We start from the raw sequence: 27,677 nt of genomic DNA on the forward strand, positions 1-27,677 counted from the left end.
TTACAGGTTCAGCCTCCTCGTTTTAGCAGAAATTGGCCAACAAAGAATTGGTCTTTTCCAGTCACAGACAGACCTCAAAGGAGCAGATATAGACGTCCAAGAGGTAGAGGTCAGGCACAAGGCCCTTACAGGCCTCGACAATGGGGTACACCAGGTCAGAAAGAAGGGGAAGACAGGCCTCAACCTTATGAAAAGCAACCTCAATGACTTTCCACTACAGCCGCCAAACAGCTCTCTCTTGGCAGGACCCTTAGGAGGAAAACTGGCACTTTTCTATCACAATTGGCATTGCATCACCAAAGACAAATAGGTTCTCAACATTGTATCTCAAGGTTACAGGTTCCACTTTCACACTCTGCCAATGTTAAAAGGAATGCCAAAATCTGCCACCAAATCAATGGCCAGAGGGTCAAAAACAAATTACAGCACTCATGGACATGAGAGCTATTCAAAAGGTACCACCACAGGAACAAGGACAAGGATTTTACTCAAGACTCTTTTTGGTTCCCAGAAAGGACAAAGCCTGGAGACCCATTCTGGACGTTTCTTCTCTAAACACTTACCTGGATGTTCCGAAATTCAAAATGTTAACACTACAGCAGCTTCTTTCCATGCTGGGCAAGAAAGCTTGGCTCGTGACTTTAGACCTCAAGGAGGCATACCTGCATGTCCCTATCAGACAAAACTGCAGAAGATACCTAAGATTTCTAGCTGGTTCAAAGCACTGTCAATTCTCTGCACTGCCCTTTGGCTTATCTACTGTGCCCAGGGTCTTCACAAAGTGCCTGGCACCAGTAACTGCATTTTGCAGGCAAAAAGGAATTCAAATTTGTCCATACCTGTACGACTGCCTGATTCAAGCAGAAAGCAAGGACATTCTTCTAAAGCATCTGGCGTACGTAAAAAAGTTATTAAGTTGCCTGGGGTACACAGTAAACGAAAAGAAATCAAAACTAGTGCCCTCACAACAGATAATATTCCTGGATGCCAGCTTGAACACAGTGGCCCAGATGACTTATCTCACACCAGACAAGCAAGGACAACTGACTCAATACTTTCATTTGATGGCAACAAAGACCCAACTCCCTGCAAGAAAAATTCTGCAGGCCTTGGGCTACATGGCATCTTGCATAATACTAATTCCATATGCTAGACTGCATATGAGGAAACTAAAATGGTACCTAAAGAGTGTATGGTCTCAACACTGTCATAATTTGCAAACAGTTATACCACTAATTCCTTGCCTTCAACAGGAGTTTCGATGGTGGGCTCAAGCTTGTCACCTCAACAAGGGACATCCTTTACTCACCCCACAGCCAGGCAAATACTGACAACAGATGCATCAGATTTACGCCTGGGGAGCACACATGGCAGGAAAATGTATTCAGGACATCTCCACATCAATCAAAAAGAGATGCTAGCTGTACAAAATGCAATTATAGCTTTCAAGGATCTGCTGCATCCAGGACAACTACTACTAAAGACAGACAACACCACAGTTATGTGGTACATAAACAAGCAAGGGGGCACACAGTCCTACCCACTCTGCAGACAAGCCATGACCTTGTGGAACACAGCTCTAGACTACCAAGTTCATCTGCAAGCACAATTCCTGCCAGGAGAGAAAAACACACTGGCAGACGACCTAAGCAGAAACATCATGGTCCCCCATGAATGGGAGTTGAATCCACAAATATTCAGAATGATCACACAAAAATGGTGGAGCCCGGACATAGATCTGTTTGCATCCCCAATGAACAGCCAGTTACAGAAATTCTGCACAAGGAGCTACCATCCACAAGCATGGAAAGTGGATGCCCTCTCATTCAGCTGGAAAAACCTGCAAGTATACGCTTTCCCTCCTTTACCTCTTCCTCCAAAGGTACTCATAAAAGCCAGGCAGGAAGAGCCAAAGATGATCCTGATTGCACCAGACCGGCCACGCCAGCACTGGTACCCAATCTTAAAGAACTTAGCACAAGAACCACCATGGATTTTGCCTCAAAACCCACAGTTGCTGACACAGCACAACAACCAGATACTTCACAGCCAGCTAAAGACCTTAAATCTAGCTGTATGGAAAATTCCTTGGTCAAGCAAGCAATGCCTCTCTCCAAAGCTGTTATGGATGTCATTCTGGAGGCCAGAAGGCCTAGCACCAGGAAAGCCTACTCAGATAAATGGAAGAGATTCTGTGCCTGGAACCAAGCGCACAGCCTTGACCCTCTTGTCCCAAACATCCCTCAGATACTTCAATACTTAACTGAGATGCTCGACAAGGGCCTCTCCTTCTCATCCATCAAGATCCACGCCTCAGCCATTTCTGCTCATTACAATACGGATCCACCAATTTTTTCTAATCCTTTGCTCAAACAGTACCTCAGAGGGGCTAAAAACATAAGACCGCCCCGTAGAGCACCTACACCAACTTGGGACCTCAACTTTGTTTTGGAAAAACTAACTGTACCTCCCTTTGAGCCAGCTAACACAGCAGAGTTAAAATACATCTCCTGGAAAACTGCTCTGCTACTGGCAATAACATCAGCACGAAGAGTTTCAGAATTACAGGCACTAATGGCAGTGGAACCTTTCCTCATCTTCCACCAGGACAGGGTGTCTTTAAGAACTAACCCTACGTTTATGCCAAAGGTGGTATCAAGTGTGGCTCTAAACCAAACTATTCACTTGCCAACTTTTTATCCTAAACCACAGAACAAAGGGGAGAGACTACTACATTCTTTGGATATTCACAGGCAGTTACGCTTCTACTTGGACAAAACCAAAGCTTTCAGAAAATCTGAGCAATTATTGGTAGCATATGCTGCAGGAGCACAGGAAAAAGCCATTTCAAAACAGACTATTTCAAAATGGATAGGACATTATATACGTTTTTGCTACACTCACCATAGGAAACCTGTACCTAGCAGCATTGGATCTCACTCCACCAGGGCAACAGCCACTTCAACTGCCTACCTCAGAGGAGTACCTACCAATGATATTTTGGAAGCAGCAACATGGAGTTCAGTGCATACCTTCACCAAACATTACCCTTTGCCTTTATACTCCAAATCCAGAGCTGGCTTCGCCACTGCTGTGCTGCAGGGCCTTATAGCCACCCCTAATGCCTTATAGATCCAGCCTCCCTACCTCAGCTTTGGGATTCCACCCAAATGTGATGACTGCAGCAGTGTAACACGATGAACATAGTACAGTTTTGTACCTACCATAAATGTAGATGTTCGAGTGTAAACACTGCTGCAGTCCAGGTTACCCTCCTTACTTCCCCTCTTACTTTCTGGTACGTACCTAGGTCATCTGCCCTTTACTACCTATGGGGAGTATTTGCTGCTAACTAAAAATGGTTGTTTGCTTTTCTTTTGTATATTTTACTAGCAATTTGAATTGCCTACCTATTTGGGGGCACCTGACATTTGGGGCAAGAAAAACTGAAGAAAATGGTGTCGGCTGCATCGTATATACCCCTGTCGCACTGACGTCAGGGAGGAGGTGACAGCAACGGACGCCGGGCCAAGACTTTGGAACTCGGGCCAAGTGTAATGACTGCATCAGTGTTTACACTCGAACATCTACATTTATGGTAGGTACAAAACTGTACTTTTTTGCACTTTAATTAGCTTTTTGAATATGATCTGCGAGTGCATTGCTACACTGTATCTACATTGTCTGTGTGTATGAAACATGTGCATACCTCTTATTTTTGTAAATGTGCCTTGAACATTACTACTTTCCTCAGCTGTGCAGTGCTGTGACTGCAGTATCACTTATCACTCCATAATGGTCTTTGAAACAGTTGTCCACAGGGAATGTTGTTAGCCATCTTGTGCTGTATAATGACAGCAGTGTATACATTTACTGTAATACATGGATTGTATTTCTTTAGGAGGTTGGTGCACTGGCTGGTGAATGTATGTACATCATATGGTCTGCTTTCAGTGTACTTTTAGTCATCAGTAAAGACCTCATGGAGGCTGGTAACCACAGCCACAGTGCCGGTGTCATTTATGATGTGAACATGCTGACAAAACATACATTATATGATGTCAGAAGTGAAGAAATTTGTTTATATGTAGCAGTCTGTGTGACGTAGAGGGATACAATCCCTGATTATAACCCAGATGGCATGAGCTTGATTAGATACTTGGGTGCTAGAAGAGTTGGAAAGATAAGTTGTAAGTTAATGGCATATATCCATTTACCCAGCCTAAGAAGTTGTTGTAGTTTTGATAAGCAGATTGCCAAGTAAGCAGTAGTTGCAAGGCACCAAAATGACCAGAACCAGGGATGTATGTAACTCGGTACCAAACTGGTGATAATAGCCCTCATTAAAGAGCGTGTGTGTCTCTGGTAGCATTTGCTTTTGTATTTTTATAAGAATGCACATGCATGGTGAGGGCATAGTAGAGTCCCCTCTGTTACTCAAGTTTTCACATTAGCCCTCTGGGGTAGAGTTGTGGGGCTTTCTTAGTGATGGTGGAATAATTGAGCTTGAGACAGGAGACAACCTGATGGTTGTCAAGCATGGAAGGAGAATGTTGTTCAAGATCGCATGCTCTTAGGACTAAAGACATTTTCTTTTCATATTTCTTCCACTGTTCAAATGGAAAACTGATTGTAGTTGATGCATTTGAGACCTCAAATACAAATTTGCAGTGATCAGGCAAACCAGTCATGGAGTTATGGCAATCAAATTACAAAATTAGGAGCTGAAGTACTAAATTTAAATTAGATACTAGTGTACAATTTAACTGAATATCTGTATAAACTTTTAATGTTTCACATAAAATCCATCTGACTCTCTATTCATTTCCTTCTCTGCATCAAGACTTAACAGTGTTTTCTTATACTCTGCTTCCCTTTAGATAGTCATTGTTATATTATTTTTTTAAATAACTTTTTATTAAATTCACACAATTTTGACAATGCACATGCAGTTATAGAAAAGGAAATTAACCACTGTAAACATTTTCATTAGTTTCCCAGAGTTGGGTGGGAAGTTGCAGGGTTTGATTCGTCCGTGGGGTAATTGTTTAAAATGGCCCACAAGGGCAGTTAGCCTAGTACTAATCTATGAACCTATATATATATATATATATATATATATATATATATATATATATGTGTGTGTGTGTGTGTGTGTGTGTATGCATCTACCTCAACCCATCGATATTATGTTTCAATGAAACATAATTAGGCAACTCCCTTTTTTCCAAAACTACATTTTTTTTCGAAAATGCAGTTTCGTGAAAAATCAACATAGTGAACAGTAGCAGAGGTCGTTGCTTACACAGCACAGTGGCAGTAAAGGAATATTTATCTTATTTTTATTTGACATTTGTTAACTGGGTTAGTCTGACTGGGCAAAAAGCCCTTTTTCAGCAGAGACCCAAAGAGAAAAGTTCCAAACATATAAAACATATACAAGTACAAAATAGTAATAACTCCAAACATATAAATAGCTCCAAACATATAAAGCTTAATCTGAACCTAATAAAAACTATAACAACTCCAGTGATATAAACTTATACAAGTAAAACAAAGTAATAGATATAAGTAATACAGTAAATCCAAAATCAAATCTTGACTTTCTTGTAAAAGAAATTAAACAGTTTCATTCACACAGGGCAAAAGACTACAATAACCATATTGGTAAATGGTCCACCTGTTACACAGTTGAGTGTCAGTTCACTATTTGTTAGATTATGAGACAAAAAGGTTATCTATTGCTTTAGACAGTCAGATGTAGATAATGTAACATTCTGTAGGTAAGATGGAGCTAAAGAGGTGAGGGTGGAGAGAGAGTAGGTAGTTATTAGTCGGGAGTAGAGCAAGGGCAAATCCACTTGCTAAGGAGGTGTTTTTTTAGGCTAGTTTTAAATAGAGTTAGGGATGTTAAGGAGGTAAGATTTGCTGGCAGGCTATTCCAAATCTTACCTATGTAGTTTGCAAAGAGTGAATCTCCCTTTTGATTTTTGGATGTACAGGTTTTTATGAGTTAGTTGGTGGATCGGAGAGGTCTGCTAGTAGCATAGGGTTGATGAAGTATTTGAAGGACAGGTATTTTTTCAGGATCAGAGAGGATTTCTTGGGCTATTGTAAGTTGTGTATGGTGTAGGAGTTGGGGGAGTTCTAACCATCTGAGGTGCTTGAGTGCTAGGCGGTGGTGTGATCTAGCAGGTAGGTTTGTGGCATATTTAGCTATTTTATTATAACAGGTTTCACGTTTATGTATTTCAGATTTCTTAAGAGTAGTGAGAATTAGAGCTGCGTATAGTAAGGCTGAAAGTAAGTGGGTGTAGCCAATGGCTATTTTGGTATTTTTGGTGAAGTAGTGCTTGTTCTTGTAAAGGGTACCAAGTTTCTTGTGTACTTTTACTTTTTTAACTGTCAGGGAAATGTGAATGTCAATTTTAAGTTTATGGTCTATTTCAACTGTCAATAGTTTAGTGTGGAGGAGGTTATGATGGTATTGTTATGTGAGGTTATATAGAAGGTGTTAGAGGGGAGATAAGTTTTGTTTGGTGAGAAGATCAATAGTTTGTTTTTTTAGGGTTTAAGATTAGATGAGCATTTGTGAGCCAGGACTCAACTTCATGAAAGGCTTTTTGAGTTAGAGTCTGAAGTTCTAGCAAGGAGGGAGCAGAACAAATCACAGTTGAGTCATCTACATATTGGATGAGAGAAGCTTATGTGGTTGCAAGATGCAGGTTATTAGTAAATATAGTAACTAGTAGTGGGCCTAAGTTAAGTCCTTGGGGGTACTCCAAGGGCCACTGGTAATAGGGGAGATAAGGTTTGCTGCCATGAGACTGCTTGTTCACACCCTGTAAGGTAATCTTTGAGCCAAGCTAGGGCGGAGTTACAGAAATGTAGATCAGAGTGAGTGTTTAGTAGGTTAGCATGAGAGACCATATCAAAGGCCTTTGACAGATCTAGGAAAGGTGAGACATAGTTATTGTTGCTCCTGTGATGGTTGACTACATTAGTAAATGCCATTAGTGCAGTTGTGCTATGGTATGGTCTGAACCCATGTTGGGTATTAGTTAGTAGTTTGTTATTGAGTAAGTATTCAGAGACCTGTTTTTGAATTACTCTTTGTAGAATTTTTGATAGTGGTGACAAAATTGCAATAGGACAATAGTTATTAAGATCAGTTGATGGGCCACCTTTATGTAGGGGAATGATGTATGAGGTTTTCCAAATGGGAGGGGACCAGGTGTTCAGCTATTGATCTATTGATAAGAATAGATGTGGGGTATGCTATGGCTTCTGCTGTTTGGCTTGGGTATTCTGCAGGTAGATTGAATATTCCGTTTTCCCCACTGTCGTGTGATCTTGGAATGAGAATATATAAGTAGCGAGGGTGCGGGGGTGCACGGGGGCTTGTCCCCTGCATATATATATATATATATATATATGTATATATATATATATCTATATATATATATATATATATATATGTATATGGTTAGTGTTTTGTTGGATTTTTTTGTGTGTTTTTTTTTTTTTTCATTTAGTTGATTTTTTGTGAAAATGCATTTTTCGAAAATTGCAGTTTCGGGAAAAAGGGATCTTCTAATTAAACATAATTTTGTCTGGTCGAGGTAGACCTATATATATATATATATATATATATATATATATATATATATACATATATATATATATATATATATATATATATATATATATATATATACACATATTTTTATATATATATATATATATATATACACACATATATATATATATATATATATATATATATATATGTATATGAAGCCACAGATGTACTATTCAGCAGTCAAAGATATGCACTTGGATAAAATAAAAAAAAAATTAAAAATACAAAACCAAGGCGATCACAAGGCTGACTATTATAAAAGTCTTCTTTAATAAAAATCAGAAATGGGGAAATGAGAAAAAGCGAAACAGTTATTATAGCTCAAGTTGACAAATCAAAATTGCTCCTTTCAAACACTGCCTTTTTGTAACACTTTTCCTTCTAATGGCAGATCTGAAGAAAGGTTTAACCCAAAAGAGCTCATCCTGCAATTTCAAGTTTTTAGTTCTCATTTTTATTAAAAAAGACTTTTATGATAGTCAGCCTGGTGATCGCCTTGATTTTTTCTTATATATGTGTGTTTTCTTTTTTAACAATTTCCATTCACTCCAAAATTATATAATTACATAAATCGATCAAGTCTGTCTTCCCTTAAGTTCTAGCCATCCTTCTGAACATTATGCTGCATTTAGTATACCACAGCTTCCATTTATTTCTGTGTAATTTGCTCCTTCCATTTTTCTAAAGATCCTGCTTCCAATCATTTATCTCCTTTACTTCATGCATGGTTGGTTTAGATTTTTATTTCCATTTTCTAATAATTGCATTTTTGGCAGCCCGTAGCATTAAACTTAGCAATGCCTTACTGTGTCTAACCAATTCAGATCGTATATTCCAACTCAAAAGTTTGTTTCCATAGATGCAATAATTTGCTCCCTTAACCCTTCCGAGTAAGTACTTTAAAGAGAATTTTTAAAATCTGTCAAATCATTGCATTCCCAAAAAACATGCTCCCAATTACCTCTTTGTTTCCCTTTATACCTCCAACAATTTCTGTCTACCTAAAAAAAAATTCTGTGAAGTCTGCTTGGGTATAAAAATATCTGTGCAAAAACAGCCATGCAGAAATCCTAAACCTTCTGGACTTAGTTGTGTACATATGTGACACACTCGTGTATTTCTATCGATCCTTTGTATCTTGCCTTTCCATTCTGTCCTACCAATCTTTTCTAACCTCTTATTATTGATTCTTGTAGTTGTGATGCAAAATGTTATATGCCCTTTTAATTCTCCCCTTTTTAATAACAGCTTCTCTTCTAGACTTAACTGAAAACTCAACCAGAGCTGTTTTTTTCACTTAGCACTCCCCATCCCCTTTTCTTTGTCTATACTCTGTTGTTAATCTCCTTTCTTCATCCTCTTTGTTAGCTTACTTCTTAGAATACTTTCTGCTTCTTTATAAATATAATATAATATTGTGTATTTTTTTATTCTCCTTAAGGACTTGCATCCAAAATTGTACTCTCTCCTTTCTGGAAGTCCCCTCCCAGGTTCATCATCACACCTTTCCTCTCTGATTTGTAACTTTCTGTTTATGTTACAGATATGAGCCTTAAACAGGTAGATCTAACATATCACTTAAATTCAGGTAGTTCTAAACTGCCATGTTCTTTGGGGAGAAATAGCTTCTCCCCTTTAACAACTTATCCCCCATAATTCTTGCCCTGTTCAACTCTTTCTTAATTCTTATCTACTAATTCACTTCTGGTTGATAAAAATGTGTCTAATGTGTATATAAAGCTAAAGGTACTAGAAAATTCCGTAACCAAGAGCTTCCAACTTCTCAGTGATTGCATTACCTTTTGTTTAGTCTTTTCACACATATCCTTAGCTGCCATAATAGAATCCTTTTTAATCCATACATTTAAATACTTCATCTTATCATGTCCTGTTATATGTGGGTGTTGCCTAACCACTTCTTGTTTGGGTACATTGTTTACAGCTATAACCATAGTTCTATTATCATGTATTGTGCATGATGAAGAGAACTTGAAATGGTCTTAAAATGTTTCACGACACTGAAATGACCTTTTTTCTGATTTTAAAATATCGTCATCTGTGGATAGAATTAACTTTTCTTGATTACCTTACCAAATATATCCTTGAAATTGTAAGCCTGTTTTCTTTGCCATTGGCTCTAAATGTAAAGCAAGTAGCAAAGGGGAAAGGAGATATCTTCTGTCTGGTTCCTGTATTCAAACATAATTTGTCAGGAATGAACAGCTGTTGTATTGATTTTATTAAATGTTTGCATCTCCTCCAGTAAACCACATTGATCCTTATCCATCAGTTTTTGGTAACCTATTTGCCATTCTCTTGGCTAATATATCACTTTGGCACTTAGCTCGTAGTGTTAAGACTGGTACAGGGCTTCATTCCCTCAACCTTCACTTATCTGCTGTGTGACTGTGAACAAGACAGTTGTATGGTCATTGTTTCTGGGTCAGCAATGTAAAGAGACTATGTATCCAGTGGGCTTATCAGGTAAACAAGTAGGTATTATCATGATTATAGTTATAATTGTTATTATTATTTATAATTGTTATTGTTATTTATTATATAGATATAAACACTTTGTAAGCATGATTTAAAATTGAAATGGATCTTTATGAAACTGGATCTACAGGGTCTTTACTCTCTTTGGGTAATATAGCCACATTCCAGTATTCTGGTACTCAACCACTCTTTTTAAAATGTTAATAAAATCCTTCCAGATATTTATCACTATATTCCTTCCTAATGTCCACACCTCCACAGAAATACCATCTGTTTCTGGATGCAATCCCAATTATTGATTCCACATCACTGTTTTTATTTCGTCTTGTCCTATCTTATTTATGAATTGTTGAATCTTACCTTTAGTGGCATAACCAAGTCTTTTCCAATTTTTTGCCTTTTCTTAGTTTTCCAATTCTTCTGCTTTATACAGAGATGTTCATTAAATACCTGAAATAACTGTAATATCTCTATAGGATCTCCCTCTCTCTCTCTTGTCATGGGCTCCCAGTCAGTTTTCTACTTTTTATTGTTTAAGTAGTTGTGCTAAAAAATTTGCATTATTGAGTTATCATTGAAAAATTGTAGTTCAACAGCAACATTTCTGAACTCGTGCACCTCAGCTACTACTTATTTTCTGTTTAGCTGTAGCTCCTCCCTCTTGACCCTTGTTAACCCAGTAAATAAATCCTCTTACTTCTTTTCCATACATCTTTCTCGCTTATTTCTGCCTTGTTTTAAACTCCACTTAAATTGTATCCCAGTTTCTAGGTAGCCCTTCTGAAGTAATTTCTGTCCTTCATAATAACCCTCAATTTGAAAAACTCACTATCCATTCCTTAAATTCCTCTTTAAGACAGAAGGCAACAATGTCTAATTTTTACACCATTACCCTGCATCTTTGTCTTAGTTTTTATACGTGCATGAACTTGTATGGATGACTGTCAAAGCCTTCAATTAAATCCACATACTACATTGCAGTATACTTTGTCTAATCTAGTCTAGGGGAATAAAATTTGAATCCTAAGCTTCTGCTACTGAATTCCCATCTTCAGTACAAAATACCCTTGTATACTGCTTCAGAAATCTAATGTCTTTTGTTATAATTTCCCATCTACTTTCCTCTGCAGCAGTCTCAATATTGCAAATCAGATTCCATTTCCTACCCATAATAATATACCCTGTTGAAAGCTTATTATTTTGCCCCAAATACTCCTAAGTTCCAGAAAAGTAGTTGTAGGTTGAATATAAAAATATGCCAGTGTAATCCTTCTCCCCTTACAGTAGGCTGTTACTACCGGAAATCTATCATTATTGTTCTTTGTTTCCTTCTTTTATCATTATGGGAGACCTCTCACAAATAATATTATTACTCCCCCTTTCCATAATCTCTGATATTCTGCCGAATGCCTACCACAGCGTTATTGCTTTGTCAAATGTATATGCTCATATCTTTCCAAATGTATCCTTTTTGTGTATGCATGTAAGTCCATTTGCATTCCATGTTAATTTCTACAAAGCAGCCATTGGGATGCTGTTTATTCTCACTTATTATACGTGACGAGACAATTTTTTTGAATATAAATTTACATTTTGTTGCTTACATGTGCACACTAATAGTTGGAAGCTGATATTGTATTTAATGGCTTCTTTTCATGTCTGCTTGAACCCGCATCACATTTTACAAGACCTTATTTCAATAAATACACTTGAAGAAAAAAATAATAAATACACATTTCAAAGAAATCCCCTTTTAACTCACAGCTATCAAACAAATCTATGTAGACTTTTCAAAAAGGACGCCTAACCCTCTAAAAATAAACAGTTACCCTAAATTGCTGGTTGCCCCCACTTGCAAAGGTTGCTTATCTTATCTGTGTTCCTCTCCCAGATGTCAAAAACAACTTTATTTATTTTACATTTGTTAACCGGGAAAGTCCGACTGGATACATATCCATTTTCAGCGGAGGCCCGGGGAGAAAAGCTCCAGGTTAAAAATTAGTAACACTTAAAATTGAGGTTACAGAGAAATCTAAGAACATTTAACAACAATCAGTGACAAATTCAAATTAAGGTTACATTTAGATAAGAAATAAAAACATTGTTGGTAATGGAATAAATATACAGAGAAAACAATCACATAAGAGAAGTGTGTCTAAAAGAAAAAAAAGGATTTTCAGTTAGAAAGTAAGGATGATGGTTAAGAGAAAGGTGGTTAGGTAAGAAGGAGTTTATTTAGTATGGGCAGAATAATAAGTTGTCTTCCTGATAATGGAATAAGAGAAATATAATGGAGTAGAGAAATATATAATAGGGTGTGGGAAGAAAATAAAAAGGGTAATCACCTCTGTGGTTTACTTGTGTCTTGGAATATTTCGTGTTAGTCTGGGTTTAGACATGGTCATGACTATTGTTTTATCTTACCTCGGTCTGATTATTGTATGGGTTAGTCAGGGTTTAGACATGGACATAGCCAGTCACTGTGCAATCTTTAGGAATATTTTGAATTGAGGCAGGGAGCATTTAGCGGTTAGTTCAGCAGGAAGGGAGTTCCATTTTTTTCCAGCAGAGTTGGGGAATAAGGAATCTCTGGCTGAGTTGTTGGCTTTGGTCAGTGGTACTAGCATTCTGCTGGATGAGCGGAGGGATGCTAGGTTGCTATAGGGGGTAATAATATTAGAATAGGGGTACTGGTAGGTTGGTAGAGGATTTTATGAATAACTACGAGTTGGTTATAGTATATCTGATTGGGTAGTTCTAGCTAGCCTAATTTGTGAAGATTTTGACAGTGGTGGGTTCTTTAGGCTGAGCCTGTGGCAAATCTAGCTATATTGTTATAGCAGCTGGTGATTTTGTTGAGGTTTGATTTGGATAGATTTGTGAGGATGGGTGAGGCAGAGAGAAGGGATGACAGAAGATGTGTGCGAGCTATGGCGGTTCTGGTAGGTGGGGTTAAGAATTTCTTAATCCTATACATGGAGCCTATTTTTTTGTTTACGTTTTTATGGTTTTGTCTATATGGGCATCGTACTTCAGACTGTTATCAGTGCTTATCCCTAGTAGTTTAGTGCAAGGTTCAGGAGCAATTATGGTGCCATTGTTAGAAGAGACTGTAATTATTGTTGATGTTAGCTTACGGGGGAGGGGAGAAAAGTAGTAGTTTGGTTTTGTTTGGGTTCATTAAGAGACAACGATTATTGAGCCAGTTCTCTACTTTGTTGAAGGTGGTTTGGGATAGGGATTGTAATTCTGTGGGAGTGGAGGCAGAGCAGATTATGGTAGAGTCATCTGCATACTATATACGAGTTGCATGTGGGATAACTTTGGGTAGGTCATTGATGAATATAGAGAAAAGGAGGGGACCCAGAATAGAACCTTGGGGGTACTCCAAGGGTGACAAGTAAAAGGGGGGATAGATTGTCTTTCCACAGGACAGCTTGTTGTCTACCGTGCAGGTAAGAGTGGAACCAGTTGATTATTGGGTTATCTTCGGACAGTGATTTGAGAGAGTCTAAGAGTAGGTGGTGATTTACCATATCGAATGCTTTTGATAGATCGAGGAAGAGGGCAGAGGAGAGCAGGTTCTGATTACGGTTATGATTTATTGTGTGAGAAAAGGAGAGAAGGGCAGTGGTTGTACTATGGGCTGGTCTGAAACCATGCTGGGATGAGGCTAGGAGAGTATTCTGAGTAAGGTGGGCTAAAAGTTGCTTCTGTATGCATTTCTCCATTATTTTGGCTAAGGGAGATAGTATGGCTATAGGTTTGTAATTAGAGAGTTCAGTGGAGTTTCCTCCTTTATGAAGTAGAATAATATGAGCAATCTTCCAGATAGAGGGGATGTAGGATTCCTGGATAGTACGGTTGACTAAGATGGAGATAGGTAAGCTATTACATTAGCAGCCTTTTGTAGAAACTCTGCAGGAAGTAGATCGGCTTCTAGGGTGGTAGGTTTTAATTTCTTAAGTAAAGATTTGATATAGTCTGTTGGATATGGTCAAAGTTGAAGGGGGGTTACCTGAGTAGGTGAGATTGTAGTAGAGGAGGAGGGAGATAGATTATTAGCTAGGGACTTGACAGTTTCAGTGAAGAAAGTGTTAAAGGTATTGGCAACACATTTAGGGGGTAGTTGTAAGGTAGATGAGGGGGTGGGGGTAGAAGATTTACCTGGGTGGAGCAGCTTATTCAGACCTGACCAGAATTTTTGAGGCCGATTTTGGTGCTTTTGCTGTAAATTGAAATAGTAGTTTTGTTGGTCTAACACAATAGACCTTTTTGCTTCATTTCTTATTTGTTTGAATGTTATATGGGCTTGTGGGGATTTGGTGGCTCTCCAGAAAGTCATGCTGTGTTTCTAGCAGTAAGTTTTTGTCTAGTAGTTTTGGTTAGCCATGGAGCAATTTTGTTTTTGATTCTGATTCTACGTGTGGGAGCATACCTGTCTAAGATGGCCAGGAATCTAGTGTTGAATTCTGAGACTGCTTGGTCAAAGGGAAGTATTTTAAGATTGGCCCATTTGCATGAGCTAAGATTGGCTTGGAAACTGTTTAGGTTAAAGTTCTTTGTATACCTAAGGGTTTTAAAGGTGGTTTGGTGAGGCATGTCATCTCTTTTCCTGATTATGTAGGTTAGGAGGTGGTCGCTCATGTCTTCAGGTAGGGTGCCTGATTTATATAACTGAGGTTTGTTATTTATTAAGATCCAGTCTGTGATGCTTTCCTTTTTGTTGGGCTTGTTGGTTCTGGTGGGGGTAGTAATAGTTTGCTGAACAAGTTGTCCAGTCGATGTTAAAGTCCCCAAGAATGATTGTTTCTTGGGGGTGGGTGGAGGATAACCATTGGAGGGTGCTTTCTAAGGTGTTTATGTTGTTGCCTGGGGGAATATAGCTACAAACTATGTTTATAGATTTGTTTTTGTTAAGTTGGACTCTTGAGATTGTTTTGCCGTTGGTGGTTATTAGGTCTTGTGGGTTGCTAATTGTTGATATCACGAGGGAGGATTTATATAGGATGGCTACTCCACCTCCTTTTCTACCTTTATGATCCAGTCTTATTATTTTGTAGTCTGGGGGTAATATTTCCTTATCAGGGATAGTGGGTTTGAGCCAGGTTTCTGTAAGCAGAATACATCATGGGAGTGCATGTCCAGGAGGGCATGCAGGTAGTGGAGTTTCTTATTTATACTTCTGATAGTTAGGTGACAGACTAGAAATGATTTGGGGCTTTATGTGAGCTTCTTAGGTTGGTAGGAGTTCTATTTATGGGGTTAGTGGTAGCTGGTGAGTTTGGGCCAGGGTTAGGATGGATGTCGCCGTCAGCTATGAGGTTAGGTAATATACTCCTTATGAGTTTGGTGAACTTTAGTAGGAGTTAGTAATAGTTCTTAGTCCTTGGGTTTAAGTATGTAGGTAGTATAGGATGGAGAGGTTTTGGAGTAGTGCAATAGGGGAAGAATTGGGGTAGTATTGATGGAGGGGTGTGTGTTTGGATGCAAGTGGTTGTAATTGATGTAGGATGCTGAGAGTTAGGCAGGTAGTGGAATTCATAGGCAGTGAAAAGATAAAAGTATTATAAGTGGGGGTATGAGGTAGTACAATGCTCTAGGTTTTGGAGATAAGGTGGGAGTTAGTGGATATATAGTGGCTGGGGTAGTATATGAGTTAAGAGATTATGGGTGTGGTGAGGAGATTGAATGTAGGTGAATTGGAAGTAGGGGGATGAGTGTGTAGAAAGGATCAGTTGTGATAGGATGAATGTGGTTAGTGGGAATGCCAACTAAACAGAGCGTGTGGTTAGGGTAGTATAATATTAGGAGTACTGGGGGCAGGTGAGAATTGGGGGCAGGGTAGGGGAGCGGAGTAAGCCCGCAGGGCAAACAGAGCGGGAAGAGCCAGAGAAGGACTAAATGCAGGGAAAACTATCAGTGGAGTGCTGATTGTTAGGGTAAGTTTTAAAAGGTGATAGTAAACTGTGCAGTTGAAAATTATATGGTAAGAAGTGGGGTAAAATTGGGTCTAATCAGATAGGTAAATATAGTGTAAAGTGGTTGTCTGAGAGAAAATTATAAGAATGGAGAAAAGTTATACAAGGAGAATAGACCTGGGAGGAGGGTGCCACCTAGTGGGCAAAGGCTGTACTGCAACTAAGGCTACTCGCAGGGCTAGCATCTCTAATGTGTTAAGGTAGGGTGACACAGGAGTAGTATAAGGAGGCTATAAGAGTGGAAACTATGTTGGTTGGGAGGGGAGAAAGGTTTGGCTGCTGGCTGTCCTGGCTAGGGAGTTTACAATATGCACCTGGGGTGAAAATAACAAGTGTATCTTTAAGAAATAGTCAGTATAAAATGTACTTTCTTGTATCCTTTAGGGGAATGATGCCCAAAGAGGTTTGGCTATGTTCCTTAGCTTGGGCAATAAGCAGCAATCCTGGACAGGGTAATAAACCCAAGACCTAGTACAGTTCAGGCGGTTGCAGTGACAAGGTGGGAACACCGAAGGCAGGAACGCACAACAGCCTGGGGTAGCTCCTAGGATTAAACTTGCATGCTCTCAGTAAACAATAACTTTTAAGCTTAAGGAAAATATGTACCAGTAAATAAATAAGCTATGTCATACACTGTTATATTCAGTACATTCAAGTATGAAAGCTGCTGGAGAGGCAGCTACTTGTGTAACTACTCACTTCACACTGTTTTAAAATTCATTTCTTAATTTGCTTTTTTCACTGAACTGCTTTCCAGCATTCCTTTAAAGTCAATTACATTGTAAATTTCACTCAGACCATACTGTTTAGATCTCTCCTGCTTAATTGTTTGCACCTAAAGGCTACTTGTCTTCAGCTACAAGCAGGTGCTAATAGTTAATAGACAGGTAGTTACTTAGTAAATGCAAGAAACACACACATTTTCATTTTGTTTCTGTTGTATTTCAAGTTGGTTTTGCATAAAACCTTTGCCTGTAGTTTAAACTAAGTGAGACATTTGGGATTTTCTTTCATTTTTTGGACTGTAGGATGAGATTGAGTAGATTGGTTTTAGCAGTGGACTGCTGCAGCCATGGAGTGGCTACTTTTGTTTATTTCAGTTATATTCAATCTTTCTCAGGAGTTATGGAACAGTGGAGCTGGTATTGAAGGTGCTAGTTTCGTTTTCTGTAGACAATGGTGTTTTTGGTGCATTGATGTTAATTTTGTCGGTGGTGTGGAATGTTGATTTTCTCAATGTTGTGAGATGAGATGATTTTGTTTATTGTGTTCATGCATGGATCCACTTGCAGTTCCAAATATAGCAGAAAGTATCCAAGTAAAGATTGACTCTCTTACTGCAGGATGTCAAAGCTAACAGGATGTCAAAGGTAAACAGATCGAAAAGGACTGTTTTTTGAGAAAAAAACGAACTTAATCTGCAGATCTGCATCAAAGTATGAGAAACAGAAATAAGTCCACAGACTCACAGGAAGAAACTGTTCAGTACTGACGATGCATTTCTGTCTCCATCATCTTTCACTCCCCATCCCCCTCTCATCAGATGCAGTTGTCTGTCTTTCTATAAAGAAAACTAGTTTTGCAGGACCTCAGACTTATGAATAAGAAATTATGTACACTGTTTTTTGAGACAGAATTCCAATCTTTCCCCTTCATTGTCAGGAATAGTCCTGCTAACCCAAACCAGATCAGCCGGACTCTCCCAATTTTGGTGTACTAGGAAGGACCCCAAAACAGGAGCAAAGAAAGTTTTTTTTTTTTTGTAACTCAGGAGTGTTTTTGGTCCTGACACCACTCCTAGAATTTAACAGTGTAAACAGATTTCAAAGATTAAAAAAGACCAATGTATTAACTTTGCAGGCATACCTTCCCTTACTCATGCAGGATGTGCTTAAAAGCAACCTCTGTTATTTAGGATATACTTTTCTGGGGTGCAGGCCAAAACCAGTGGGCTATGGCTGACCAAGTTTGCAGATAATTGCAAGATGGATGTTGTTATCAATTCCCCTTGTGATGGAGACACCCTTCAAGAGGGTCTCACCCAAACAAATGACTGGTGCCAGAAACATGGCCTCAAGCTGAATACCAAAAAAAATGTATCATCATCTCCTTTGGGGAGAATGACGTCCCCACAAATTATCACATTAATAACAATGTCCTAAGCATGCAGTCAGTTGTGAGGGATTTGGGCACTCAGGTTGATAGCAACCTAACATTTCACCACCATGATGCTTCCATTGTACAGAAAGCTTTCTATATGGCCCACCTCATAAGTAAGGGTCTCTCATCCAAGGACAAGGAGGTCATAGCATCCCTGTCTTCTTCCCTTATGAGGCCTATTGTTGAGTACAATGCCCCTTTTGGCATGTACCTCGCAAAGCACATGCAGCAACCTGAGAGATCACAGAGGTTCCTCACCAGGGGAATCCAGTGCCTCAAACATGCACCTTACACAGATAACCTAAAGCCCTATCCCGCTACTCAGTTTCATACAGACTCCTCATAGGTGACTTCTGTCTGGCATGCAAAGCAGTTTCAGACCCCGCCTTGATAGGAGTGCTGCATATCCGCAAGTCAAGCTCCACTTGAGTAACTCGCATGCACAACCTCAAACTGGCCTGTGACATCAATAGGACTTGTTGGTGGGACAGATTTGTCCCCCAGAGACTCCCCCATCTGTGGAATAGACTCCCTCTTCACAGAGTACCTCATTATCTCTTTTTAAGCGCAACCTGGATAACTGGATGGGAAACACAAAATACACCCTTGGGATTCCAACTGTCTCCCCCCTACTGGACAGGGGCATTGGGTGCTGACTTGTCTAAACATGGGCTAGACTCTTAGCTAGGCTAATAGCCAAGTAACTTCCTATGATCCTGTGTTCTAAGGATGTTTACCTGCATGAGCATATTTAGAAGATGCATTGACTGTTTCTTCACTTTTTAGGTTACCAGTTCATATCTATTTCATTTGGTCTACCTGCTGTACCCATTTTCTTTGCTTAATGCTCATCATTGCCCACCTCACATCAAAGTTCTGTTTGGATGACTGTGTGATCCAGGTCTTCTCACATGAGGAGCTTTTTGGGTCCTTCCAAGAAACTGTTTGATACCTGATCTCCATATCTCCAAAGCTGTAAAGCTCCAGCCTGATACTAGCATCAACCAAGGCCTCCTTGGCGGCAATACTAGGTACCAAAGCAGCCATAATGCTCCTAATCTAAAAGAAAGTTCCCTTCTTTCTTGCTTCAGTTCTTTACCAGCTATAGAAGAAACGTGACTGCAAGGGTCTTCTTAAAGACCGTAGGTTAAACACCTGCCTTGAGTGTGATGGTTCCCTAGGCCAGATTCCATGTGAGAAAGGTGCAGTGGTAGCTCTGAAATTTATTGGAATAACACTGACCCCTTTGAATAAAGCTATTCCTCCAAAATCCTTGTAATCAACAGAGAGTTAAAGTGGTAGGCTTAACTAAGTACAGAGTAAAGACAGAGATTCAACTTTTAGTATCTCATAGCTTTCAAACTCTAACTATGGAACCTTAGACTGTACTTGCAGGGGACATACAAACAACTTGTACAGGAAAAAATTAACCAGATGACAATTGTGGAAGCACGTAACTCTCTGTTTAAATTTGTACAGGCTGTTCTCAGAAGGTCTATCCAAGAATCAGTGCCTGTGTTTCTTGTCATGTAGAAAGTAACCAGCCAATTTCCTAAACAAGTTCAGGGTTTATCAGAGGTCATCAGAAGAGTTTTCTGGGGTAAATAAAAATAGCATTAAGTTGCCGGAAAATAGTTTGACTCTGTGGTCACTTCCTCTAGCCACTAGCCCACCACTCTATTGACCTCCCTTAGAACTTGCACCTGTAGCTTGTGCAGACAACAAGGACAGTGGGTATTCCTTGTCTCATCCCATTGCCCCACTGAATCCTATCCAAGCTGTGTTCATTTACTGCAGTGGAGTTCCTGTGTACCTCCTGGATTAATGCATTTAATTGGACAGAGAGGATATATCTCTCCAGAACTGTGAATAAATAATCCCATCTTTATTTGTCAAAAGCTTTGTCCTGGTCTAAGCTGAGAATTGGGTAGGAAGCTTCCCTGGCATTAGCATACTCCAGAACGTGTAAATCGTAAAGCCTTCTGAATATTGTCATGCACTTACTTTTTTTTTCTTGAATCTGCAGTGTCAGGATTGTTAAGTTTTCTGAGAATGCCATGAAGACAACAGGCACAGATTTCTGTAGTAAAGACTTAATATTGTTAGGCTTCAGTGCTGTAGCAGTTAGACTGTCTTTACACAAGGGTGAGAGCATGTTGCATTTCCCAGGCTTCAGTTAATACTGCAAACGGTTGGCCATCAGGTGATTTCTCCTTACAGGTGTACATATTTACAGTTATCAACTTCTGGGGCATTCCTGTTTGCATAGTTTTGATTATGTCCCCAACTTCCTCAGCTAATATAAATGCTTCCAAATGGCCCTCAATCCATACGACGTGTTTTCTGACCCTTTTGCTCCATAGCTGACACATACTTCAGTGGCTATCTTTGGAGATGATCTGGAGTAGACATACACTGAATTTGTTGTAATTAGTAAACTCCACTCCTTGGTACCTCTTAAAAGCTCATTTTCTTACCAGTGTATTTTTATTCATTTTTTACAAGTATTAAAGTAACTGCATTGAAAGTTAATAATGTATCTTTTGAAACTTTTAATGAACTTTCAAACTTTTGAAATTGACTTGGAGGCAGTCTATGATTTGGTAATACCCTGTCATATACTTTTGTCCTGGTCTTTTAACATGATTTACACAGTCTGTACCATACAGAGTCATGACTTTCTTAATTAATTAAGTTCTCCTCTAAAGTAAACACCATAGGATGCCTCAGGAATCTATATGAGACCCTAACACTCTTTTCCTGTTTTATTAATAAACGTTTGTTGTATGCAGATGGCTTAGAAGTACTTGGACAATACAAGAGACCTTTACTAGTATTTTATTTTTGTTAATGAAGGATACATTTTATTTGAAGTCTTCTAAAGCAGATTCTTTTGTTTTTTGTTACCCCTCCCCAAAAAAAACCAGACTTAAAAGCCTTGCCATAAGTAACTGTCAAAGATCTTCTAAATATTGTAATCTCCAAAGTCTTCCACTTTAAGCATGTTGGAGTATTCTTAGGACCTTCTCCACCTTCACATTCTGTCTTCATAAAGACTGCATAATTACAAGATTTATCACTCTTGAAGTCGGTGCTGTGATTGTTGAAAGTGTTGTTTTTCCAGAAGTACACAATACCTGACTCTGTATGCCCCTGAGGTTAGTTCGGACCCCAATACGATACTCATTATGTTTAATAAAGCCTGTCAACATATTGGTCCATTGTCCCTGTGGTGTAGAGAATCCATTTTATTGCAACACCCAGTGTACATACCAGCTACTAGTTAAGCTTAATACAGAGCATAATGGGTGATTGCTACCCGACAATTGCATGCTGGTTACAAATCTATTAAATCTACTGACATTTTTGATCAAAATCTGAAGGTACTTTACTTCTATCATGTATTACTGTTTCTGCCTGCAGTCTAGTGAACTGACATTCTCTAAAGTAAAACTTTGCTTTAAAATACTATTGAAATTGCAGGGCATTTCACAGTTTAAAATGCCTGACTTTGTGTACAGTGCTATACCTTCCCTCTAATGGGTAACCCAGCTGTGTTACCTGCTAATTACCCAGATAGAATGTGATATATAAAAATACAAGCCATTGCTCTGTTTTGCTTACTGTTTATTGTATTTGCATATTATTATAAGGCTAACTATATGCAAATATTGTGTCACGCAGTTTGAATTTTTTTAAACTATTTGCTGCTATGTGTGTATGCATTTTTTTCTTCTTTCTGCTATTACCATGGTCATAAAAGTTGTAGCTCTAAAGGTCCCTCTGATTAGATAGCATATAGTTTATGTGTATATGTGTGTTTGTGAGTATGTACATGAATAAAACACACACACACAAGAAAATGTGTATGAAGATTTCCTTGTGGATGTTTTTAAGGAAATGTTTTGTGTACTGTTACTCTAAGGACAAATGTATGTATATCTGTTTATTATGTTTGCACTGGATTCATTGATCACCTGTTTCAAGCTGTCTTCATATAATGGTTTATTCTTAGGAACCTTTGGATGAGTATGCATGCTTTGTAAAGGACAGTTCCATGGCATTTGAAGAATTAACAGAGATGCCCCCTGCTATAAAAATGTGCAATTCGTCATGTCAGACTGATCTAAGTTTGTGGAGAAACAGACTACGTGCAACTGTCACCAAAGACAGCTGTACACAAGTAGGTGCATCATTTGCACATGCTGAAACTCAGACATATGTTTCTGAATTAATAGCCACAACTTCACAGAGTAACATAATTCGCCAGTGTGAAGCAGAAATTCAGTGTCCCGTCCCATCAGTTCCACCAGGTATTGCTCTCCATGATCACCGTTACAGTCATACTGTCAATAAGAGAGTGCCTGAAATGCGGCCCAGCTATATAGCAAAGGCAAACAAAGTTTCATGTGTCGATACCAAAAAAATTCCACCAGAAGACAGAAAACCAAAACGACTTTCATGTGTAGCAGCTGTTGAACCTAAGTTGCTGAAAATTATTCCATTAATGGGGACAGCTACAACGTCATCATTAAACCAGAGTGAGACAGTTCTTATTATCAGGCCACCACAGCAGCCACCACTGCCACAGCCCACTGATATATCTATGTCAAGAAATAGTTATCCGGAATGCAAAGCCACATCAGAATGTGATATCAAGACAACCATTGTGAGAGTCAAACCAAGACATGTAGAAGGTAAGATTGCTAAATAAACCCAGCAAGTGCATGCTGCTGTTTTTTTTAGTTAATTTGGTTGTTGTTGTGTCTTTCGGATTTTCCCGGTTAGGGGTTGCCACAGTGGAACTCCGGTCCGCTAATGATTGGCAGTAGATTTTTACTTGCCGAGTTGTACGCCCATTCACGCATGTCTCCACGCAGAAGACGCTCCAACTGAGAATCGAACCGGACAGCGTCTTACTGTGAGGTGACAACGCTACTGCAGCAGCACCACCACCGCAGTTTTTTTTAGTTAATTTGGTAACTAAGTGAAATGCTCCATCCCAGATCTCAAGTCCTTTTCTGTTTTCTGTCATGTCTGCCATGACCCTGACCACAAAGAAGGTGTGTGTGCGAGTGTGTGTGTGTATTCATATAAATATACATACTTGCACGCACACACACACACACACACACACACACACACACAAGCACACACATACATACAGATAGATGTAGGTATACGACAGTTCGGTATAGCTAATCAACCAATAGGTTTACTACTCATTTAAATAAATATATATGCTTGTGTTGGGCCAGGAAAAAAATATATATAGGATGTGGTAAGACTGTATTTGTACTACTGCAAGAGTATTTTTCTCTCTCTCTCTCTCTCTCAGGTCTGTTGATGGTGAGTACCTCGAGTAACTGGACTGCCTTCAAATGGAAAGTTTTGCATCATTGTAGCAGCTGAACATAATCCAGCAGTTTGTTTTTTACCCCCAGTAAAACAGGAAGGTGGGCAGTCACAGCCTCAATATGCAGAATTTACTTTCTGAAATCGTCTTTAATTTTCAACTGGGCATGGACCATGTTATGTTTTAATGTGTATATGTACTATAAGAAGCTATAACATAATCCCTGTTCTCTTAATTCCTTGTTCACAATTCTTTGAAAGCTGCCTGTTAAGTCTAATGTAATAAGGCAACTCAATGTAAATATTTTTGTTGGGGGGGCAAGTCCCCTTGCAGCAGCCAAAGGAAGTAGGTAAGCTTGACACATTCCCCGGAATTTGTGCATCAGTCCACAGTTGCACAGTCTTGGGGAAATGTAGAAACAAGTCAGGGCAGACTCCAGTGAATCACTTGTTTCACTCCCATGCATTAGAAACACAAGGGGGAATAGTTCATATCACAGCTTCACAAATGTCACGTGCAGACACATTCCTGAAATGGGCAGCATCTTCTCTACAGTAATTACCTCTTATGGCTCATGTTGTAAGTTTTCCATGCTTCTCCTTGCAAAATGTGATGAAATGATCTTTAGGTAAGTCTGTATTTGGCAGGAAGGCCTTGTTTGCCTTGGACAAATAAAACTGACATCTTGACAAATTTTCAGACATCATCTGTTCTATCACTGTATTATCTAAGCTCTTGGGATGTGTGTGTGTGTGTGTGTGTGTGTGTGTGTGTGTGTGTGTGTGTGTGTGTGTGTGTTAAAGGGTGGTTACACACATCTCTTTTGCAGTTCAGTGTACTTGGATGGGTTAGTGAGAAAGATGGGGCAATGTGGCATCAGTGTCAGGTTTAGAAAGTTTGCTCCTCAAAGAACCTCCTTTGCAGTAGTTGAAAGGTGTATAAATTTCTGAGTCCAAAAGTTGTTTTCTAGCTACTGTATCCTTGTGTGTAGTCTGGCATTCTGAACTGCTCAATACATGAAGACCTCAACCCAACAGCATGGTCTTGCAGAAACCTGGGAAATTTCTAAATGGCTCAGAAAGGACATTATTTCGTGTAGTCTGTATTGCAGAAGTATATGAAAGAATCAGAAGCTGGGGAGCCCAGACTTTGGCTGTGCATGCACTTTTGATGTTTGGTAATATCTGTCATTGTGAAAATGTACCCTTAGGGGGCATCGGTTAACATATGTACCAGGCCATGCCATGGCCAAGCCCCTTATAACCAGGCACTGCTTCTGACGTGTTGCTGCCCTTGACCTCACATTGTGAGTGGCTCAGAATGCCTCCTACTGTGGAGCTAAAGGAAGGTAGTTCTTTCCTTTCTCGGAATTCTCTGTGGGAAGGGGATTCTTAGAATTTGAGAGAGAAAAGAGAATCTCTATACCGGAAGAATGCAAAGTTCCTGTAATCATGGTTGCACAGGTAAAAAACACACTCTCCAAAGCCAAGAACACAGCATCCACGGGACCAGACAATATCCCAGGCTGCGTTCTACACGAACTACAGAATGAACTGGCACAATACCTAAGCACCATGTTCAGTCATAGCCTCACCTCAAGCTTTGTACCCATTGAATGGCACACCGCGACAGTTATCCCACTCCACAAAGGGGGAGCCACGACGGACCCCGGGAACTACCGCCCCATTAGCCTGATGAGCCTGGTCTGCAAGGCCATGGAACGTATCTTCATGGAACTCATAAACAAAGACATTGGTAATCTCCAAACTCTGGACCCTACTCAATTTGGATTTGTAAAAGGCAGATCATGTCTCCTAAACCTGACTGACTTCTTTGAAGCAGTCACCAAAGCCATAGATGAGGGTAAAATGGTTCACACAGCTTATCTAGATCTCGCCAAGGCTTTCGACACCATCCCCCACTCTAAAATTATAGATAAGCTCACTAAACTAGGTATAAATCCCTATGTCACAAGATGGGTTGCCAACTGGCTCACTGACAGAACCCACACTGTGAAAGTAGCGGATTCCAAATCCAACATCAGACCAGTGACAAGTGGAGTACCACAGGGTTCAGTCCTGGGTCCTCTCCTGTTTGGTATCTACTTCTCTGAAGTGCAGGCCAACACAGAAGGTCTTTGGCTAACAAAGTTTGCAGATGACTGCAAACTAGGAGCCATAATCGAAACTCCTAACGATGTGGACAAACTACAAAAGGGCCTCACTGAGACAGATACCTGGTGTCAAAGCCATGGCCTGAAGCTCAATGCCAAAAAGTGTATTGTCATCCCCTTTGGTAAAAACTCTGTACTCATGAACTACCACATAGCTGGTAGTCTACTTAATGCCGAAAATGTGATAAGAGACCTTGGGACACAGGTGGACAGTAGTCTCTCCTTTGATAATCACATCGCCACAGTGGTCAGGAAATCCTTCTACGTGGCTCATCTCATCACAAAAGGATTTTCATCCAGAAAAAAAGAGGTCATTGTTCCCCTCTACTCATCACTCATTAGACCCGTTATAGAGTACAACGCCCTTTTGGTATGTACCTCACAAGATATCTACAACAACTGGAAAGGCCATAGAAATACCTCACAAAGACGATTACTGGCCTCAAACAGATGCCCTATGCAGACCGTCTCAAAAAGCTACAGCTTTACTCCATCGCATATCGCCTACTCAGGGGCGATCTCTGCCTAACATACAAAGCTATGTCAAACCCAGAGCTGTTGGACATGCTCCACTTAAAGAAATCCAAATCCCTCCGAGCTACACGCTCTAGGGACCTTAACCTTGTCACCACAATAAACAGAACATGCTGGAGGGATAGATTCCTGTCCCAGAGACCTCCCATACTCTGGAACAGACTACCTATCTATGTCAAACAGAGCTCCTCATTAGCACTCTTCAAGAAAAATCTTGATGATTGGATGGGAAATGGGAAATTCACCCCGGGGATCACTTCTGTGGCTCTGCTCGACAGGGGCACAGGAAAATAATTTTCTTGGGTTGCGAAAGCCAGGGTACATTTTTTGGCTAGGCTTGTATGGGCCCTAGGGCCGATAGCCTAGTACCTACATATGAACCTATGAACAAGGCCTTCCCTCCTGATGATCCTTTCTATGTGGAGTCCTTCAGAATCAGAAATCTATTGTGTACTTGTCATGTGCTCCTGTGCCTTCCCTCAGAAATAGTCAAAACAGTGTCGGATGAAATAGGATGAGCAGTTTGGGGGCATCCCTTCTATGGAAACTGCCTAGAAATGTGCCATTAACTGCAAGATTATATTTACTAGTAATTGTCATTATTTCATTTTCTTTTTGTTCTTTTGGCAATATAAAATGCATGTTAAGGACTTCAAATTTGGTATTACTTACTGGTAAAGGCTACTTACGTATTATCGCAACCACATTTCTTGTGTGGTGCAATTCATAATGTCATTGTGGATCAAGTGCTTCTGAAATTAAAAAGGGGTGTTTAAAGGCCAAAGCAGTATTTATCACTTTGGTTTTGCGACAGGAACAGGAATAACGGGTAAATTCTTATTTCTGGGTAGCGTCCTTTGCCGATGACATGTACTGAGAAGTAAAAGTAACCTGCTGCTACACATACGGCCTATGAATATCAGTACTTACTGACTTCCATCCTCACATCATCCCACTGACTTGATAGACAGTGACACATTGTTATGAAGGACAGACCATAAACATGGGTTAAAAAGCTGGACATTGTGCACAAATCTGGACAGTTGACAGGCGTGTATAGGTGCAATAGCAGTGGCAAGTAGGTACATTGCAGCAAAGCACCAGTTATGTACAACGGCCCATTTAATTTCGGAGTGCGGAAATATGATCAGTACATGTAACAAACTCAAAATGGACATTACCACTTCCACATTTCACATTAACTTTTCTGTCCTAACTGAAGGCAAGCCTTGACAAAGAACTGATAATGACAGACATTCCTGTCAACAAGGCACCGCAAGAGCAAGACATGTAGCGAAAACCTAAAATAATGGGAGGACAACAGCCTAAAAAAAA

The 27,677-nt window shown here is 39.6% G+C and overlaps 1 protein-coding gene across 5 annotated transcripts in view; it reads left to right on the forward strand.

The window, feature by feature from the left end:
* LOC122813727 overlaps window positions 1-27,677 on the forward strand; it is a 422,056-nt gene that overhangs the window by 180,390 nt on the left and 213,989 nt on the right. For all 5 annotated transcript variants that reach the window (XM_044086194.1, XM_044086197.1, XM_044086196.1 and 2 more), the window contains one exon: window positions 22,295-22,976. In XM_044086194.1, the coding sequence (XP_043942129.1) occupies window positions 22,295-22,976 (682 nt within the window). The remainder of the gene's footprint in view (window positions 1-22,294; window positions 22,977-27,677) is intronic.

The sequence above is a fragment of the Protopterus annectens genome, chromosome 10.part0, assembly GCF_019279795.1.
Source record: "Protopterus annectens isolate FY-2018-M chromosome 10.part0, PAN1.0, whole genome shotgun sequence".
Classification (NCBI taxonomy): domain Eukaryota; kingdom Metazoa; phylum Chordata; order Ceratodontiformes; family Protopteridae; genus Protopterus; species Protopterus annectens.